Source organism: Paramormyrops kingsleyae, chromosome 24 (genome assembly GCF_048594095.1).
Source record: "Paramormyrops kingsleyae isolate MSU_618 chromosome 24, PKINGS_0.4, whole genome shotgun sequence".
Taxonomy (NCBI): Eukaryota; Metazoa; Chordata; class Actinopteri; order Osteoglossiformes; family Mormyridae; genus Paramormyrops; species Paramormyrops kingsleyae.
Genome location: NC_132820.1, coordinates 11187159 through 11206226, shown reverse-complemented (window position 1 = coordinate 11206226; position 19068 = coordinate 11187159). Strand labels below are relative to the sequence as shown.

General features: G+C 52.3%; 1 protein-coding gene across 8 annotated transcripts in view; it reads right to left on the bottom strand.

Annotated features, from left to right (window-relative positions):
- The window catches only part of LOC111860871 (RNA-binding protein Musashi homolog 2), a 69044-nt gene that overhangs the window by 26095 nt on the left and 23881 nt on the right, over nucleotides 1-19068 (bottom strand). For all 8 annotated transcript variants that reach the window (XM_023844954.2, XM_023844957.2, XM_023844960.2 and 5 more), the window contains exon 7: nucleotides 8808-8856. In XM_023844954.2, coding sequence (XP_023700722.1) covers nucleotides 8808-8856 — 49 coding nt within the window. The remainder of the gene's footprint in view (nucleotides 1-8807; nucleotides 8857-19068) is intronic.

The window sequence follows — 19068 nt, the reverse complement described above, 5'->3', positions numbered from 1 at the left end:
TGGAGCCGACCTCAGGCAGGCCAGGACCGGGGTTCAGCTGTCCATCGCAGAGCACACACATGCACACTTACCAATGCATTATGGGAAATCTAGAGAGGCCAGCTAGAAACAGGAAACAGAAGCATCCAGTGGAAACGGATGCGAGACGAGGAGTATAGAGCAGTGATGTGATTCCATACAATAACTGAGCATCATGAATTACATGTGACATTGTTACCAGACAATTCCAGCCAACTGATGATACTGAGCAGTTACAGCTGTCCTCTGAGCAGAGACCTTTTGCTGCTCCATCTAATGATCTGAATGAATTGTAATCCAATCTAACGCAGACTTTAACCCCCGCCCCCGCCCCTCCCCAGCTCCGTCATTCTCAGCAGATAAAACCGATCAAAATGAAAGCTGAGAACTTAAACGCCGCCCCCCCCCCTCCCCTGCCAGCAGGACCACCATCTCTCATGGCTCATCTGTCAAATACAGACAGAGGTGATGTAACCTTCTAGAAAGAAAAGAAGCCTAGATGCCAGTTTGCCCTTGTTTCTGGGTGTCAATAAACGGTGCCCCCTAGGGGCAGGTTCAGCTTCCTGCCTGACCTTCAGCAAAGACACGACTCAGCCTGACATGTAAGGGAGATCGCAGGCATGACGGGCTGTGCTCATTTATAACTTCTTTATTTAGTAGACAATTCTATTGGGTCAGACAGTCCCTGGAGCAATTAGCGCTAAGGGCCTTACTCAGGGACCTAACAGTGAAACCACTCTGCTGACCCTGGGACTTGAACCAGCGACCTCCCGACCACAAGCATAGTGTCTTAACCCGCTGAGCCAAAAGCCACGCTGCTTCACCATGCACTTTCTCTCTCTCTCGTTCCTCACACTGCCTTTTGGGTCTCGTTGACTCCCAGCACTGGGACTGCATCCCATTAACCTGTCGCACCTGCGCCCAACAGAGGGGCGTAAAGAGGAACACCATGCCAAATCGATCCCCCCCCCCCCTTCACGCCACTAACCGCTGCCCCAATAACCCTCTGGCTCTGTTCACTTCTCTTACATCTTAACATTTTATTTAGTTTAGCAAATGTTTTTTGCAAAGCGATCTTTTTTTGGGTTAAGGGCGTTGCTCAAGGGCCCAATGGTGAAATCGTTCCGCCGACCCTGGGATTTGAGCCAGCGCCCTTCCGATCTCAGACAGAGCATTCCAACCTGCTGAGCCACACACTGCCCCTCGCCTCTTACAAAAGGTGCTTTGAATTTCCCCCTGGGATCAATAAAGTTTATCTAATCTAATCTGAACACACAGCACATCTCATTCTGCATGTAAGAGGTCCCGGGCATCACTCCCAGAGTCCCACAGCGAGTGGCACGTCTCCGTCTGTCGGCCTTTCCAGAAACACCCGGAATCAGAAGGGTAACATTTCTCCACGGGCTGAACCAGAGCCTCCGCCACCTGTTTCTGGGCTCAGCACAGTCTGAAGCGGGTCACTGACGAACAAGACGATTCCTTCAAAGCCTAATGTGTCACTCATTTGGATTTTAAAACACTGCGTCCTTATAGAATAGCAATAGTACTTAAATTAAATTGAGGAGGTGTCTCGAATTCAGAGAAACCTGAGACCAACAGGTCATGAAGTGGGGGGGGGGGGGGGGGTTCCTCTTTCAAGAATAACAACAAGTACTTTATCAACCCATCCACTCACTCACCCACTCACTCACTCACCCACTCTCCACCTGTCCACAACCCTGCCTCTCCAGTCTGTAAGTCTTAAAAGGCCCCTGTCTTACTCAGGTGTTAACACCCTTAGCAGCAGACACCGGGAAAACGGGCTCCCTTTAATATAAGCCTCATTTTCTCCCTGGATGTCAGTGTCAGAAACAGGGGACATAATCGCATTACTTTGAGGAGGAAGCTCTTCTCCGAGGTGGCAACATCTCACGCGAGGAACGCGTTTCTCCACCTCATCCTCTCGCTGCTATATTTACAAACGGCGCACCCTCTTCAGAATATTGCCAGATGTTTAGCGTTGACCTCTTTAAGCTACGCTGTTCCCCGCTTCTCTCTCTCTCTCTCTTATTCCCTCCCTCTCCATCAGACTCCACTTCCTCCTTTCTGTGTTACATTCACTCTCTCTTCCTGGGTGATAAAGTGCCTTGAGGGAGAGGTCTTTCACGGTGAGCTAACAGCGTCCATCACCAGAGCAGTCAGCCAACAGCAATTAGCCCCCTACTTTAATTAAAGGTGGAATTGCACGCCAATTTGAGGAGGTGACATGTTTACCCACGATGCACTGCAGAGTCCCCTCGAATTAAAGCATTTTTACACGGTTTGTGGCAGACCATAGTCGGAAGATGTTTATGTTTCCGAATAGGAATATTCATACCGTTATCTGACAGTGGGTCAGGGGAAAACAACGTGAGATGAAGGGCGGGGGGGGGGGGGGGGGGGGCAGGATGGGCGTGGACATCCCATCCCAATCTAATGGCAGGCGAGCTCATACAGTGAGCAGCTGAAAGCAAGAGGAATACATACAGATGACTGAAGAAGATGGAGGGATGAAGGAGGACAGGGAGCAGGTGGCTGGCTCTCAGGAAGCCACATGGGGGCTACATGGGATAGCAGACCCCCCAAAAGGGTGTGCAACTCAGGGGGAGCATATCCTCCTGAGACCCCACCCAGTCATTTATGTCCATTGCAGTGGACATTTTGTTTTTGCATCTATCTTTTCACTGATGTAAGGAAACATTTATTCCTGTTGTACACTAAAGAGGACATGCTGTGAAATTAGAAATAAAAATTTATTTGAAAAAATCTAAATTGTAAGATGTCTTATTTCCTCCAAAGACAAAAGACCTAAAATTGAAGGACACTTTTTTCCTCGGGTCTCAGGAGTTTATAGGATAGGGAACGGGGAAGTCAGCCTTTAGCTGGGATTAGGGCACGACAGGGAGAGAGGGAGGTAGAGATGGGGTGAGGAGACAGGAGAGTGAGGGATAGACAGAGATAGAGGAAAGGGAAGGATAGAGAGGGGGGGGAAGAGAGAGACAGAATAAGGAGGGACAGATAGAGGAAGAGAGAGACAGAATAAGGAGGGACAGACAGAGAAATAGGATAGACAGAGTGAGAGGATAGGGAGGGATAGAGAGAGAGAGAGGATAGCGAGGGATAGAGAGGGGGGAGAGAGAGAGGCAGGATAGTGAGGGATGATAGAGATAGAGAAACAGAATAAGGAGGGATAGAAAGAGAGACGGGATAAAGAGCAATACAGAGAAATAGGATACGGAGGTAGGGAGGGACAGACAGGATATGGAGGCAGGATAGTGAGAGACAGATAGAGAGAGAGAGACAGAATAAGGAGGGAGAGAGCGCGGCTGTTAGAGTGGTAAAACTGGCCAGACAGAAAAGGGAAGGCCAGCTTCGAGAGGCCGGAATGCCAGGCCTAACCGGTAATTAAGGTTTCATTCGGCTACGGCGAGATTATTCGACGTGGTGCGTGAAGTGGGAGAGCAGGTGTCAAAAGAATCGGGTGGAGAACGCAGCGCCTCGGGGCTCAGGAAGGTCAAACGCGCCGGCGAGGCAGAGAGAGAGAGACGGGCTCTGAAAGAAACCATTCTTACAGCGCACAATGCTAATGCTAAACCCCAGCGGGCTGCCTTTGTCCAGGCCGGCTCACAGCACCCACGACAGATCACAGCTGCCCTTTGGAAAGGTCGGGGGGGTGGGGGGGATGGGGGGCAAAGGCATCGATCCCCGGGTCAGCAGTGGGAGGGGGCCACAAGGAAATAGGACCGAGATCCTTAAAGGCGTCGGCGGGGAAGACCACGACCAATACGTCAGCTGGGGACACGAGTCCAGGGTTTAATGACTCATAAGTATCGGTAATAAAGAGGAACATTTCACTTGGGTCTGGAGACAGAACCGCATTTAGTCCTGGGGGCCTGGGAACAGTTCCTGAGAGCAGAACAGGGAACATGAGCCAGGAACAGGCCACACACAGGCATGCGACACAGAGACCGGAACACGGCCAAAGGTCGGACGAAACGATTATCACTGGGGAGAGAGAGAGAGAGAGAGAGAGAGAGAGAGAGAGAGAGAGAGAGAGAGAGAGACAGACAGACAGAGAGAGAGAGACAGAGAGACAGAGAGAGAGAGACAGACACAGACAGAGAGAGAGAGAGACAGACAGACAGACAGACAGAGAGAGAGAGAGAGAGAGAGAGAGAGAGAGAGAGAGAGGACATATAGTCACAGGGGTGACACGTCCCACCAAACAAGGTGTTTCCTGGGCGACAGGACCCCGCGTGTGTACGGGCACACAAACATACACAAACATACACAAACACGCAAAAACAGAAGCACTCCAGTGCAGGGAGTAAAATCAGAGCAACATCCGTGTCCTGCCATTAGTCGTAAATGACACCACAGGAGTCGGACGACATCCCATAATTACAGCGTTTTAGGGCCGGCCGGCCCATCGACCACAAGCTCCTGGCATGTATTCCAGATGTTTCTCATTAATATGGAGGAAAATAGGTGTCCCACACTAGCCTGCGGTTCATTACAGAGAGACTTTAATCCACAGCGTGTCGGTGTGTGTGAGCATGGTGCAGTGAGTAGTACCACCGATCAGAGTCAGTGTGTAAATGCAGTGTGACCATGGAGCAGTGAGTAGTACCACCGATCAGAGTCAGTGTGTAAATGCAGTGTGAGCATGGCGCAGTGAGTAGTACCACCGATCAGAGTCAGTGTGTAAATGCAGTGTGAGCATGGCGCAGTGAGTAGTACCACCGATCAGAGTCAGTGTGTAAATGCAGTGTGAACATGGCGCAGTGAGTAGTACCACCGATCAGAGTCAGTGTGTAAATGCAGTGTGAGCATGGCGCAGTGAGTAGTACCACCGATCAGAGTCAGTGTGTAAATGCAGTGTGAGCATGGCGCAGTGAGTAGTACCACCGATCAGAGTCAGTGTGTAAATGCAGTGTGAACATGGCGCAGTGAGTAGTACCACCGATCAGAGTCAGTGTGTAAATGTAATGTGAACATGGCGCAGTGAGTAGTACAATCGATCAGAGTCAGTGTGCAAATGCAGTGTGAACATGGCGCAGTGAGTAGTACAATCGATCAGAGTCAGTGTGCAAATGCAGTGTGAACATGGCGCAGTGAGTAGTACAATCGATCAGAGTCAGTGTGTAAATGCAGTGTGAACACAGGGGGTGAACATGGGGGCTGAACACGACTGCTGTGGGTTCGTCACAGTCCACATATACTTCTGGTGAGCCCAGTTCAGAAGTGATCAGACTCCCAGCATAATGATCGCTCAGGCCTGTTAATAATAATGATAAAGTAATAATAATAATAATGACACTTCATCAATCCACGTGGGGAAATTCTCTTTCCGCCTACCCCTCCTTGCTCTCCGTGACACACATGTAGGTGACAGTGAGCTTGGCAGTGACAGGCAGCCACCTACAGCGGCGCCCCATGGAGCTGGGGGCCAAGGGCCTTTCTCAGGGGCCCACAGGCATGTCAGGCTTAGCCCACATGCTGCCCTCAAAAAATCTTGGAAAGGGGTGACCCCCACCCACCCCCCTCCCCGCTCCCCTGCTGATGATAGAGCAGTGGTGGGGGGGGTGGGAGCATGAGGGTGTTAAACAGCATAACCGCCTCAAACATACCTGCTGCCTCTAAGCCAGCAAAACCACGGTGAAGACCATGAGGGTGAGACCAGGCGTGGAAGCCAGCAGTCTAAAGACGGTGGGAGGGGCTCCACTGGGTATAGACCGGCTGTGATCTCGAAGCCAGTCCAGCTACAGTACAGCCTGAATGTGTTCTTGATGTGGTCAGAGTATGGTCTGTGTGGGGTCCCTGTACGGTCAAGCGACCGGCTACATGCTTGGTTCTGCTCCAGGCCTGGTGCAGGAGTGGTCCGAAGTGGCACCACCTGCATGTGCGTGTTCTCTGCCTGTGACTCTGTCACTCAGGTCACAAAGATTAAGTCCCCCTGATTTTATACAGCAACAGGGCGTGGTGAGGTCATTAAAAATGGCCGGCAGTGCCGTCTCCACTGTCACTGCGATTAATATAACTGTGTGTCATTATACACACGCAAATGTCACTTAAAGCAGGGGAGAGGAGGTTAATGACATCACCAAGCGTAAAGGACAGCGGATAATTTTTCAGACTAAAGCTGGATGAGGGAGAAGCACATCTGTGGTATTTGTATGGGGATCTCGCTGGGAAACTCCAGCTCCCTCAGCCCCGATTAGCAAATCAAAACGGTCTTGCCTCGCAGTGAAGTATGGAAGCTATAACGGCGGTGCCTGCGGCGATGGGAGACCTGAAAGAGCGCGGGGCTCCAAATCCGAGCCCCGGCGTTATTAAGCCGCGAGATTCCGGCGCGGTGCTCTGCCCGCTCTCAGGGCGCCCGGGACAAGTCAGCACGCGTTGGCAGCCCCCAGTGCACGCGTTCGCTTACAAGCCCGTCTGTACCAGTGTGGGCCAAAAGGCTTGGAAACCTGCCCACGATTGGTTGCCGGGGTGATGTCAGGAAGGCACGTGCGATCCCATTGGCTGGAATGTTCAATGAGTATCCATCAAGAAGGGGCAGGTTTGGGGTGGGGTAGATACATATCCACTGGTTCTGATTCCTCCTGACAAATAGGACCCAAGAGGGTTTTTTTTGTGATTACTTCAGTTTGTAAATAAATGAAAATACCCTATTTACACACACACACCCACATGCACATGCACACGCAGGTTTGTAATTATATATTTGTGGGGACTCTCCATTTATTTCTATGGGGAAAACTCAAATCCCAACATGACGACCTTAACCCCTACCCAGCCCTAACCTTAACCAAACTCAATTCAAGACTTTTGGCATGTTTAGTTTTTTAATTGCATTCTCAGATCTTTGTGGTCCCCACAATGTCAAAATAACAGGTTTTTATTACATCGTGGGGGACATTTGGTCCCCACAATGTAATATAAACCTAATCAACACACACACACAGACACAGCAGTTACTTGTTTGGTCTACAAACATGCAGAGACACATACAGGCTCCTCCCCCAAACACCAGTTCCCTGCCCCTCTGTCCTGTGATAGGACCCCAAACACCAGTTCCCTGCCTCTCTGTCCTGTGATAGGACCCCAAACAGGAGCTCCCCGCCCCTCTGTCCTGTGATAGGACCCCAAACACCAGTTCCCTGCCCCTCTGTCCTGTGATAGGACCCCAAACAGAAGCTGCCCGCCCCTCTGTCCTGTGATAGGATCTCTTACATAAGGTCCCCACCCCTCTGTCCTGTGATAGGATCTCTTACATAAGGTCCCCACCCCTCTGTCCTGTGATAGGATCTCTTACATAAGGTCCCCACCCCTCTGTCCTGTGATAGGATCTCTTACATAAGGTCCCCACCCCTCTGTCCTGTGATAGGATCTCTTACATAAGGTCCCCACCCCTCTGTCCTGATAGGACCAATTCAGAAAAACTAATAATAAAAAAAAAAACAGCAGTTATTCATATGGAGTCACATGGGCTCATATTACAGCAAACAGAATCTGGCCCAAAATTACTATGACTTGCATCATTCTGAAGGCAGCAGTAATTTAAGCCTAGTGATCAGTCACAACATTTCAGCAGAGTGGCCCCCCCCCCCACCTCTAACAATCTGGATTTTGTTTTTGGCTGTGGCACCCGCGCTCAGCTGCTGTTTCATGTGATTTCATCATCGTCCTCCCCAGCAGTATTGTTATCAGGGTTGAAGTAAATTTAAACGACCCGCGGACCGTCCTTCCCGGGGAAGCCGCAAGATTAGCATGCCGCATTAGCATAGCATTAGCGGCGCCGCGCGCCGCGCTCGCTTCAGGTGGAGGTGTGCGGGCTGCTGAGGCGTGCTGACGCACTGGAGTGCTCTGATGGCTGATGTGCCTGCACACACACACACACACACACACACACACACACACACACACACACACACACACACACACACACAGTCCCTGAGTAAATCATTTTCCGGGGACCGACAACATTATGTCGCTCTGTTTCAGGATAACGACAGCAGCTGTGTCACCGTGGAAACCTTAATTGCCAATACCAGGCAGGCTCACACGACCCCCCCCCACCCACATTAACTGTGCTGTATCCCCCCCCCCCCCGCCCGCCCAGACTGATCTCTGCCCCCAGACCAGGCTGCCAAGCAGACTGCAGCCTCTTAGATCATAATCTGGCTCACCAGTAGGAGGCAGTAGAGTGCACTTAATAGGGTGGAGGAGGAGGGCGGGGGGGGCATTCTGGATGTGACAATTTGCCAGGACCCCACCACACAGGCAGGTATTCAGGGGCAGGACCACAGGGGTACAGTCACCAGCTCCCAGAGTGTCCATCCCCTGTCCATCACCGACTCAACGCAAATCATTGGCTAATAATAAAGTTAGTCCCTGTTAAATTATGACCCCCCTCTTAGGCCACTCCTCCTTTAAAAAGTCCTAGAATCACCCATACCAGCAAGCCTTGTATGGAAGCCCAAAAAAAGGGGGCAAGTCAAAAGGATCTGCTGTTACCAGTAGCATAGTTCTGTCTTTCTGCACAGTATCAGCACAGCACAGCTACGGAAGTGACCTATAGGTGACCCCCTTCCCTCCTCGGGCAAAACAACATGGCTTGTGTCCCAGATTGAGGTCGATCCCAGTTTACTCTGTGCTGGGTTTCAAACGTCAAAGCAACGCCATGTGTCCATCAAACTTAGTTTTGCACACAGTATTAGTGACCACCGGATTGAGCTCTGCACACAGCACACATGAAGGCCACTTACCTCTGTGTCTGTTAGTTGTTTTATCGAACATGAGCATGGCATCTTCTACCTGAAACAGCAGAAAGAGCAGAGATCAGTCTGTACTCAGGGCAGCTAAGTCACAGAGACAGGAAGCCTGTGGAGGCGGAACGTTGTACCAGTACATCAGGTATCAGTGAAGCAGAGGGACTGACATGGAGAAGAATTTTTAGCGGTAGAGATCTGGGACCTGGCACATCCCGAAGATGAGGGCAGACTGAGATGAGGGTCCCAAGGATGAGAGCAGATAGCAACAGGGGACCCAGCACAGACAGGCGGGAGACCAGGCGTGTCCCGAGGATGAGGGCAGACTGAACCAGTGGACCCAGGACAGATAGTCTGGAGACCGGGCATTTCCCGTGGATGAGGGGCAGACTGAGACAGGGCACCCAGCACAGACAGGCGGGGGACCAGGCGTGTCCTGGGGACGAGGGTAGACTGAGATGGGGGATCTGGTGTGTCCCGAGGACGAGGGCAGACGGACATGGGACCTGGCACAGAATGATAGGGGACCTGATGCATCTCGAGGATGAGGGCAGACTGAACCGGGGGACCTGGCACAGATAGGAGACCTGGCACATCCCGAGGACGAGGGGCAAACAGACAGGGAACCCAGCACAGACCGACGGGGGACCTGGCACGTCCTGGGGACGAGGGTAGACTGAGATGGGGTACCTGGTGTGTCCTCAGGACGAGGGCAGACAGACATGGGACCTGGCACAGAACGACGGGGAACCTGGTGCATCCTGAAGAAGAGGGCAGACTGAGACGGGGGACCCAGCACAGACAGACGGGGGACCTGGGGAGTCCTGAGGACAAGGGCAGGCAGACATGGGACCTGGCACAGAACAACAGGGAACCTGGGGCATCCTGAAACCGAGGGCAGACTGAGACAGGGGACCAGACACAGACAGACGGGGGACCTGGCATGTCCCAAGGACATGGGCAGACAGAGAAGGGTAGCAGCCATGCCTGAGCTGCGGATTACCAGAGAACTGCCGGAATGTTGCAGAGAAACAAATACAGCAGCAGCTAAACGTTTCAGCAGGAGAGACAGGAGATGAGAGGCACGCAGAGGTGGGCAGCGCGATGGCCCGGAATATCCTAGCGGCACCCGCCTGAACTCACCTGTACCGGGGGGGGGGGCGCTTATCTTGTATCTGTCAGACTTTATGACGGCGAACGCTCACCCCCCCCCCCCCCCAGAAACCTTTACAGCCGTAGTTCGCATCAAACAGGGGTGCGCTTGCGGCTCATATCAAAAACACACAGCCGGGAATTTAAATCATCTGTCCTTTGAATTATTTATCATGGGACACAGAAGCATCAATAAGCGGCGGTGGAGGAGCCCCCTCATGGGTGGGGGGGGGGGGGCAGCGGGGTGGTGGGGATTTAAGGGCTGAGCTAATGCTCCGTGACAGCAGTTTAGGAGATCCACACTTCCTCACCATTATTTACCTTCATGGCATGGGGAGGGATTGGGGTCTATGGTGCAGTGCCCAGCCCAGAGGAAGGTGGGGGGGGGGGCTGTGACTTCAGGGCAAAGGCCCCTCCCAGAACAAGGCAGCTGGAGGGGGTTAAGTGTTTTGCTCAGTATTTATTTCCTAATTGTCGTGTTCATTGTGTCAAAACTGCCTCAGCAACATTGGATCTGCATATTTATTATAATAATAATAAAGTGCTTTGAGGGGGAGAGAGAAAGGGAGGAGAACAGAGAAGATGAAAGGGAATGAAAAGCAAAGGGTGGAGTGGGTGGGGGTGCCACCCGAAATGAGGAAGAGTACGGGTGAAGGCATCACTGGAGGCCCAGAAGTGACCTTGCAGGGGGCTCCCACTCTTATCGAAAGGACAGGAATGAGGGATGGAAGAGATGAGGGACAAGAGAAGGATGGGGAGAGCGAGCGAGAGAGAGATCAACCTTCCCTTATCCTGCACGGGTGACTCATTACAAACCCCGACTTATCGATTCCCCGATTAGAGGCGACGTGCGTGAACGAAAGTGCGTCTCATGCAGGACACTCGATAATACACCGGCAGCCCCAGCGGCTCACGATCACGTGGACTGCGAGTGTGAGAAAGCGCATCTCCGCAACACAGAGGGTCCTAATCAACAGCGGCATTTCTATGTCTTTCCGGCAAGCGGAAGGACTGACACACGGACTCGGAGAGAGGGGGGCTGGCCCAAAAAGGCAGGGAGGTACAGATGCAGTAGCCAATGTAAACCAGTAGGGGGCATTTCATCGCAGCCCATTAAGGTCCAACCCCCAGCGACATAGGATCTGCTTCAAAAATATGTCAGATAAAAGACACATGGGTCTTTCAGAAGACGAGCTGGGCCAGGCTGCACCACTTCACATCCACTCCACACATGGCCACCCATGGAACATTCTGCTATGGCCCGTTCAGGGTTTAGCCAATCAGGGCTGAGCTGAGGGGGGGACCCCTCATGTTCATGTGACCAATCAGGGTGCAGTATGTCTGCAATGTGTACAGTATGCTCCTCGCTCAGCTGGCGCCTTGTGAGTGACTGGGCTTTAAAAGCTCTACAAAGATATGAGGGGGGGGGGGGGGGGGGGTTAGATCACATAAATATCTCCAATAAAAAAAGCTACACCCACTTTCTACCAGTGAAGGCACACACACAATGCATGTCCACGGCATTATAAAAAGAGTGTCTGGGAAATTCAGCAGGCATCAGGCTAATAACTCCTCTTGCTGTCAGAGTGACAGTAACAAAGTGGTCTGAAGAGGTATGAACGGGGCAGGCCATTCCTCAAAACCTGCCCTGACTCCACATTCATCAATCTGCCGTCCCGGAGCCAAGGACGAGGCAGGCGGCATCTGAGCTGCACTCCATTGGGCGGAGGGGGGGGTGGGACGTGCGCCATGGAGCACCGCCAAACCCAAACGGCACACCCAGGAACCGGAAACTTCCGCTTGTCTGAGGGGTGATGTTTGGGCTCGTCGGGCCCATCACGCTGGTTTAACCCAAATGCGTTCTGTGCTTGTGGGATATGATAAGACCCAACAGATATACGGATTGCTGTTTTTGCTTCTAGATGACTATGACCGTCTTCTTGTGCCTCTAAACATGGGCCTGTTTCCGTTTCTCTCTGTCGCCCCCTGCTGGAGCGAGGCAGACCTGAAAAGCCACTTGCACGTAGGAGGGCACCTCACCAAATGGGCGGGAAAAGCAGATGGCAAGACATCATGGCGTCTTCCCTACCGAACAGCCAAATGTGGAAGTGAGACACAGTCGAAACTGCAGAGTACCGAACAACATTCCAGTCTCCCCAAAATGTCCCCCCAACCCCATCTCTCCTGCTCCCCATCCATCCTTCCCTGCATCCACATTACTCTCTCTCCTTCCCCCCGGCCCTATGCCTCCATTCTGCCTCTTCTCCACTAGCTTATGTATACGGTGATTATATTAATCAGAACGAAAGGCGCTTATTAACTCTGCTAATGGCTATGTAAATAAGACCTGTTAGACACGGGCAGACCCACAACCATGCCAATTTCAAACCGAAATCTGTCGACTTTAATTCATTTGAAAGGTGGGGTGTCAGCGCCAATAAAAAGGAATGGGGACAAAAATCGGGGCCGGCGTGTGGAACCAGGATGATGTGGGTTCGAATCCCCGGGAGGTGGTGAAATGCGTGCTCCGCAAGCCACTTTGGCTAAAAGGGTGCACACTGTAAATGAATAATAGATGTGATCATGTTTCATTCAGCTGGGAAGCAGGTCACCATGGCAATGCAAGAACCTTTCTGTGGTTTCTCCCAGGGGCCCGGAAGGCACTGGGTGAGCTGGGCAAGGGTACCGGCCACCTGGAAAACAGCCCCGCCCACATCGCATAATTAGCAAAACAAGTGTTGTTTGGATCTGAGAACGGAGATGCGGAAATGGCTGATCCTGAGAAGCCAGGCCCCACAGTGACCCATCATTGGCCCCCGAGGCCCTGTCGCCACGAGGGCCATCCCAAACCACTCCCGCTAATAAACCTGGTCACTGATACACCCATAGTGCCCTGGCTGAAAGGAGAGGGTGACTGAGAATTCTGATTAATCAGTTTGACAGCGGACACAAGTCTCAAGAAACACCTGTAATTAAATAAACCCCTCTTCCTCCCAAAGTGGATATGACTCAGTCCCTATTAGCCAGCGATATAAGACACAGTTACAGCTTTTTGGATCTGAATTCACAGGCCGTTCATCAGAGCTGCGGTGCCCACCAATGGCCCAACCTGTAGCTCCCCGTTTGCCTCGGGAACGACGTCCTTTCAAGAGATATTCCCTCAGCCACCCTGCGGCACGATGGCAGCAGAAACGTGCCATTCTCTCAACACGCTGCCAGGTACGGCGACGTCAAGCGCTTTTCTTTGCTTAACATTACGCTTTTCGGAGAACAGAAATTCGGGTTGTGTCTGGCATTCCGAGCCTTTGGCCCAGAATAACATGATTAGATGTTGTGCAGGCTCCAATGAGGCTTTCGAGCAGAACGCGGGGAGAGGGGCGGTGCCCGAACGGGACACGGCACCGGTGTTCAGCTCTGAGTGCATTCGGGCCGTCAACACGATGGCGGGGGGGGGGGCAACGGCGGAGGAAAGGACCAGGGTGAGACTCAGGTGCCGGCCCAGGGAGACAAGGAGGAACCGTCTGAGAGTAAAGTCATACCGAGCGACAGATCTATCTCTCTCTCTCTCACACACACACATGCAGACCGCCATTTTCTGACACATACACACACGCCCCCCCCCAGGTGTCACACTGGCTCCTCCCAGCACAGCGCACCCCCGCTTTCAGAACATTACATCATCCGCACAGCCTGGAGACCGGCTTTGCGAGCGGAAAGTTATTCTCTCAGGAGCAGCCCGGCCAGGCCAGGGCAGCCTCTCTGAAGGGCACCCTGCCACTCCTCTTCAGCTAGCCGCTAACGTCACAACTACTAACCTTATGACTGCTAGCCGCTAACGGCTAACGTCACAACTACTAACCTTATGACTGCTAGCCGCTAACGGCTAACGTCACAACTACTAACCTTATGACTGCTAGCCGCTAACCGCTAACGTCACAACTACTAACCTTATGACTGCTAACCGTGCGACTGCTGACCGTGTGGCCGCTGACCATGTGACCGCTGACCGCTAACTCCAGCATGATTTAGCAGCCTGGCATGAAGCTCGTTTCCTTTCGCACGCTGGCCTCCTACGTCTAGGGTCCTGTGCTCCCAACCTCACGCTAACACCGCACCGTGTGAGGCATGGAGGTGTGGAGAGGGCAGTCCTCCGGGAACCCTCAGAGAGAGACCCCCCCCCCCATCCACAGCACATTACCAAGGTAGCCGCCATAGCCGCAGGAGAGTGCTGGTGCTCTGCTAACTGCCAGTGGAAAAGGAAACAATCAGAACCTCATAAAACAATGAATAAAAACGGGCGGAGAGGGAAGCACAGCGCCGATGGGAAATGGAGGTTTCACTGGGCCTTTCTTTTGTCAACAGACAGGTCACTAGCCAGCTTTACAGCTCTTTGAATGTATCTCCAAGAAGCTTCAGGTAGACATGGCTGTCTAGGGCCCCCCAAGCCCACGGTTCATCACTGTCAAGCTCAAGTTCCAACAAAACCCAGTTCAAGACCAGCCGCACCCAACCCCCAACGGCGCCGCACCCACGCCCTACCTAAGCCGGACGCAAGCAGACCCACGAGCCAACATCGTTGTAATGAATCACCAAATTTGCCCAGTTGATCAACTGCGATCACAGACAGATGGGGGGGGGGGGGGGGGTGTCACAGAGATTCCCTCCCGCCTTTCAGATGCAGTTTTGAGCGAATGTCTTGTCGTCAGGCATGGAAGACAACAGGAAGTTCAAAGCAGTGCAGATGAAAGGCCGTGGGACTTCGGAGGGCGTTAAGTCAGGGGGCCGGAGCACAGGGTTATCTTTGACGGGGGTGGGGGGGGGGATAGTCGTGTCAGTGGAAATCACCCCCCCCCCCCGGCATGAAGAATTTGCTGTTGTCTATTCAAAAAAAGCAGATGTCATCAGGAGGATGGTCATGCTGGGGGGGGGTCGGGGGGCAATAGATTCAGTGCACGCAAACACACACGGGCAGGATCAACACTGGAGCAGAGTAGATTATTCTGTTAAGCTAACAGTAATCCTCATGCTATCCCATGATGACCCCCCATCTCCTTAAGTTCAAGGAACTTCGAGAAAACAATGGCACTGTTTCAACACAACAAACAAACCTACCTGCTCCCTCGACTTGACCCTTGGTAACAAAGCCAGTTAATAAACCTGCCATCAGCTAGACAGTAGGGCAGCACAGGCCATACAGGGCTGGGGGCGCCTGACCTCGGCCTTCCCAGAGAGCCACAGCTAACCTCTCGCACTGGTGCCTCAGCGGCCAATGACAGAAGTCGCTCTGCGGCTATATTTGATTGGATGACGCGACAAGCACAGGACCGGGGAGACGACGTTTCAGGGTTGGATGCGGAACTGAAAGCGCATTAAGCGCAGGGGTAGAGACCGAAAATGATGTCAGAGTCGCGTAAAGAAAATCTACAGTGACTAACGGGACTAATTAATTATGGGAGTCACACGAAGAATGCAGTCTGACGAGCAGGGAAAAGGTCGCGGAGGGAGGCCCTTTGTCTTAACGAGGGGAGATCATCATCAAACGCAAACGAGCAGTAATGAAGTGGAAAAGAGCTGCCTGTAGAGCAGAGCAGTAAGAACGGCAGCACCCAAGCCCGCCCCCCTCCTCAGAGGGCCCCCGCAAGCTCTTCTTTACCCACATTTCACATATTATTATCTAGCCAAAACTGACACAAAGCACATTAACCAAGACAAAACATCTGTCAAGAGCAGCCGGGAAAGCTGGGCCCTGAAGAGCATCGTGGGTAAAAGAGGCACGGTTAAGAAGCAGTGCATCCTGGGTAAAAGGGGAGCGATTCATAAGCAGTGCTTCCTGGGTAAAAGGGGAGCGATTCATAAGCAGTGCATCCTGGGTAAAAGGGGAGCGATTCATAAGCAGTGCATCCTGGGTAAAAGGGGAGCGATACATAAGCAGTGCATCCTGGGTAAAAGGGGAGCGATTCATAAGCAGTGCATCCTGGGTAAAAGGGGAGCGATACATAAGCAATGCATCCTGGGTAAAAGGGGAGCGATACATAAGCAGTGCTTCCTGGGTAAAAGGGGAGCGATTCATAAGCAGTGCATCCTGGGTAAAAGGGGAGCGATACATAAGCAATGCATCCTGGGTAAAAGGGGAGCGATACATAAGCAGTGCTTCCTGGGTAAAAGGGGACCGATTCATAAGCAGTGCATCCTGGGTAAAAGGGGAGCGATTCATAAGCAGTGCATCCTGGGTTATAGGGGAGTGTTTCAGAAGCAGTGCATCATGGGGGAAAAAGAGTCGCGTTTCAGAAGCAATGCATCATGGGTGAAACCCTGTATTTGCCCACAATCAGACAGCGTGCAGTCATTCGTTTGTGCAACTCTGGCTCAAACAGCCCTGATGGGTTTTATAGATCAGCCACATGGATTTTCTCCCTGGTTCCATCCATCCAATTAAACCCGGCTCAGTTAAGCATAGCTGAGAGGGGGCTGTTAGCTGGGACCACGACCGCAGCGTGACACCAACACAAAGCTCCCATATCCCCCCGGTCTACCCCAGTAAATGGCGGCATGACAGGGTGAGAGTCAGGAAGCTCCATGTCACCCAAGCATAACCATGGGTTTAGAGTAAGAAAAACTTCCTAAGAGCCACGTGTAGAAAGACCTGAGGACTAGACTGAGGATAAAGGGGAATTTAAGGAAGAGGGGAGGAGGGCTGGGTCACTGTGCCGTAAAGGCTGCTAAATCAGTCAGTGTTTCCAGTCAGTAATTAACCTTCCTGTGATAGTCAAGTGAAAACAGCAAGAGAACACAAAACAGCAGTACAGACACATGGGGGGTGGGGGGGAAGAGAGAGAGAGAGAGAGAGAGAGAGAGAGAGATGGAGGGAGGGAGGTAAAGACGACAGCACTGACACACAAGGGAATGAGAGAGAGAGAGGGAAGTGGAGGGATAGATACAGCAGCACTGACACACAAGGGAATGAGAGAGAGAGAGAGAGAGAGAGAGAGGAGGATGGAGGGATGGGTACAGCAGCACTGACACACGGGGGGCATGTCGAGTCAGTCTCTGATGACTCACGCACCCTCCAGGCACTGATTGAGTGTCTGCTGGTAGGACACCCACCCCCAGAGCATTGTGGGACAAAAATGAGCCACAGAGTGAGCAGAGATGGGTGGCCACCGCAGAGCATCACATTTTCACATCCGTACCATGTCAGCCCAGGTCACTCGTACCCCACGACGGTACAGCCGGCTCCCCCATCCTACTCCTGCATTGCTATGGCAACCTGCCGGCCCAGACCAGCTGCTGCCTGGTTCCGATGGTTCTGTGCCCTGATCCCCAGAACGTACAGCAGAACCCAGAGTCAGAACCAAGAGATCAACAAAGCAGGCGGCCGGTGGGAGGGACTGGAGCAGGCTAGAACCGCCAAGCTCCCTCCACCCCTCTCCCCCCCGGCTGATTGCCACCCCCCCCCCCCCCGAAGAGGCTTTAATGAGCAGTGCTAAACAGACGAGTTCTGGTCCACAAGCTGCTCGTGGAAGCGAAATCTCCTCATTAAATAAACGTCTCCCCACAGATCCGCTAATGGACTGAAGGATTCCGTGTGGCATGGACGGGAGAGTGTGCAGGACCGGTGCTGAAGCGGCCCGATCGTGGCGGACGAGTGACGAGGCACGTCCACCCCACCCAGGCCCGGAAGCGGCCAGTCAGATCTCCATCAGCGGAGCCACTAGACCCGGCGATGCAAATATGCAGGAAGACGCAGGCAGTGTTTACATCTCGGACCTGAGGTCATTAGTAAAGGTTACCCGCCACAGTGCTGGGATTACTGGTGACTAGCTAACTCCACAGTATTAGTAAAATTTATGTAAAAGAGCAATGGTGTCTCCACCAGGTCGGGGGGGATTGAGCTTTAAAACCCCTCACTTTGATAAGCAAAAAAAAAAAAAGGGACTGTGACGTCCCCGACAGGTGACTGATGTGGCTGCGCTTGTTACCGTGACAACAGCGCAGGCAGTACAGATCGTGGTGATTATAGAGTATTTATGGTGGTGATCTATTAATACATATATAAATGACAGCCCTCCATAGGCAAATGCCATTTTCCAGGTTCTCCTTTCCCAGCCTTCTGTTTCTGTCACCCCCAGGACCGTGGGCTCTTGGATTAACTAGAGGATCAGTGGATGGTTTTACACACAGTTACTTGATTCTCAAAGATCTGCAAGAGCTGTGAATTAAAACATGACAACGTTGCTTGGCGCTGGGATTAAGCAGGTCCTGGAATAGGTGCGTGATTGGGCCTTGACGTGCCTTACAGTCAGAACACCCAATCGGGGGCTAGTTGGGGATCCATCTAAATGGTGTTCATCCCCCAGTCGCCGTTAACCGCAGCCCCACCTGCTGGCTGGTGCCGGAAGTGCAGGGGTCGACGGCTGGAGGGAATGGGAATCCTGCAGAGCATGCCCCCTTCCAGAACAAATTTTTGAAGAAGCTGCATAAGAAGGTCCTACAGCTACTATAAAAGGTACCAAGCCAATGCAGAGCCCCCCCCCCCCCCCCACCCCATTCTCTATTAATTTTCCTATCTACGTTTCTGTCCTTCCCGGACAACAGGCAGCAATAATCAGCCCTCCCCTCTGCCATTTCCTGCTCATCCTTCACTTTTTATTTTCAGCATTTTCATTTTGAGTAACGGAGCTGCGGCCCGGAACAGGCGTGTAACACGCGTGTGTGGTCACGTGACCGCTTTCCCCAGGCAAGGAGGTGAAGCGTAGCCGGCGCTGGAAAGACAGAAATCAAATCATTATTATCCGTACCAAAATCCATCCATCCATCCATCCACCTCGCCTAGATAGGGCATAATTCTGGGGTAATTCCTCGTATGTGTCAACATACCTGGCAATAAAGCTTATTCTGATTCTGATTCTGATTCTGATTCTGATTCTGTTATTATTATCATCACTATTTTGTCGTTATTAAGATCATGACGGTGGGAGCGTCTGCGATATGTGTGAACAGCACTGGGATTATGGGGGAGAAACAGGGAGCAGGACAGAGGTGAGAGAGAAAGAGAGAGAAGGATAAAAGGACAGGAGAGAGAAAAAGGAGAGGAGAGAAGGAGAGA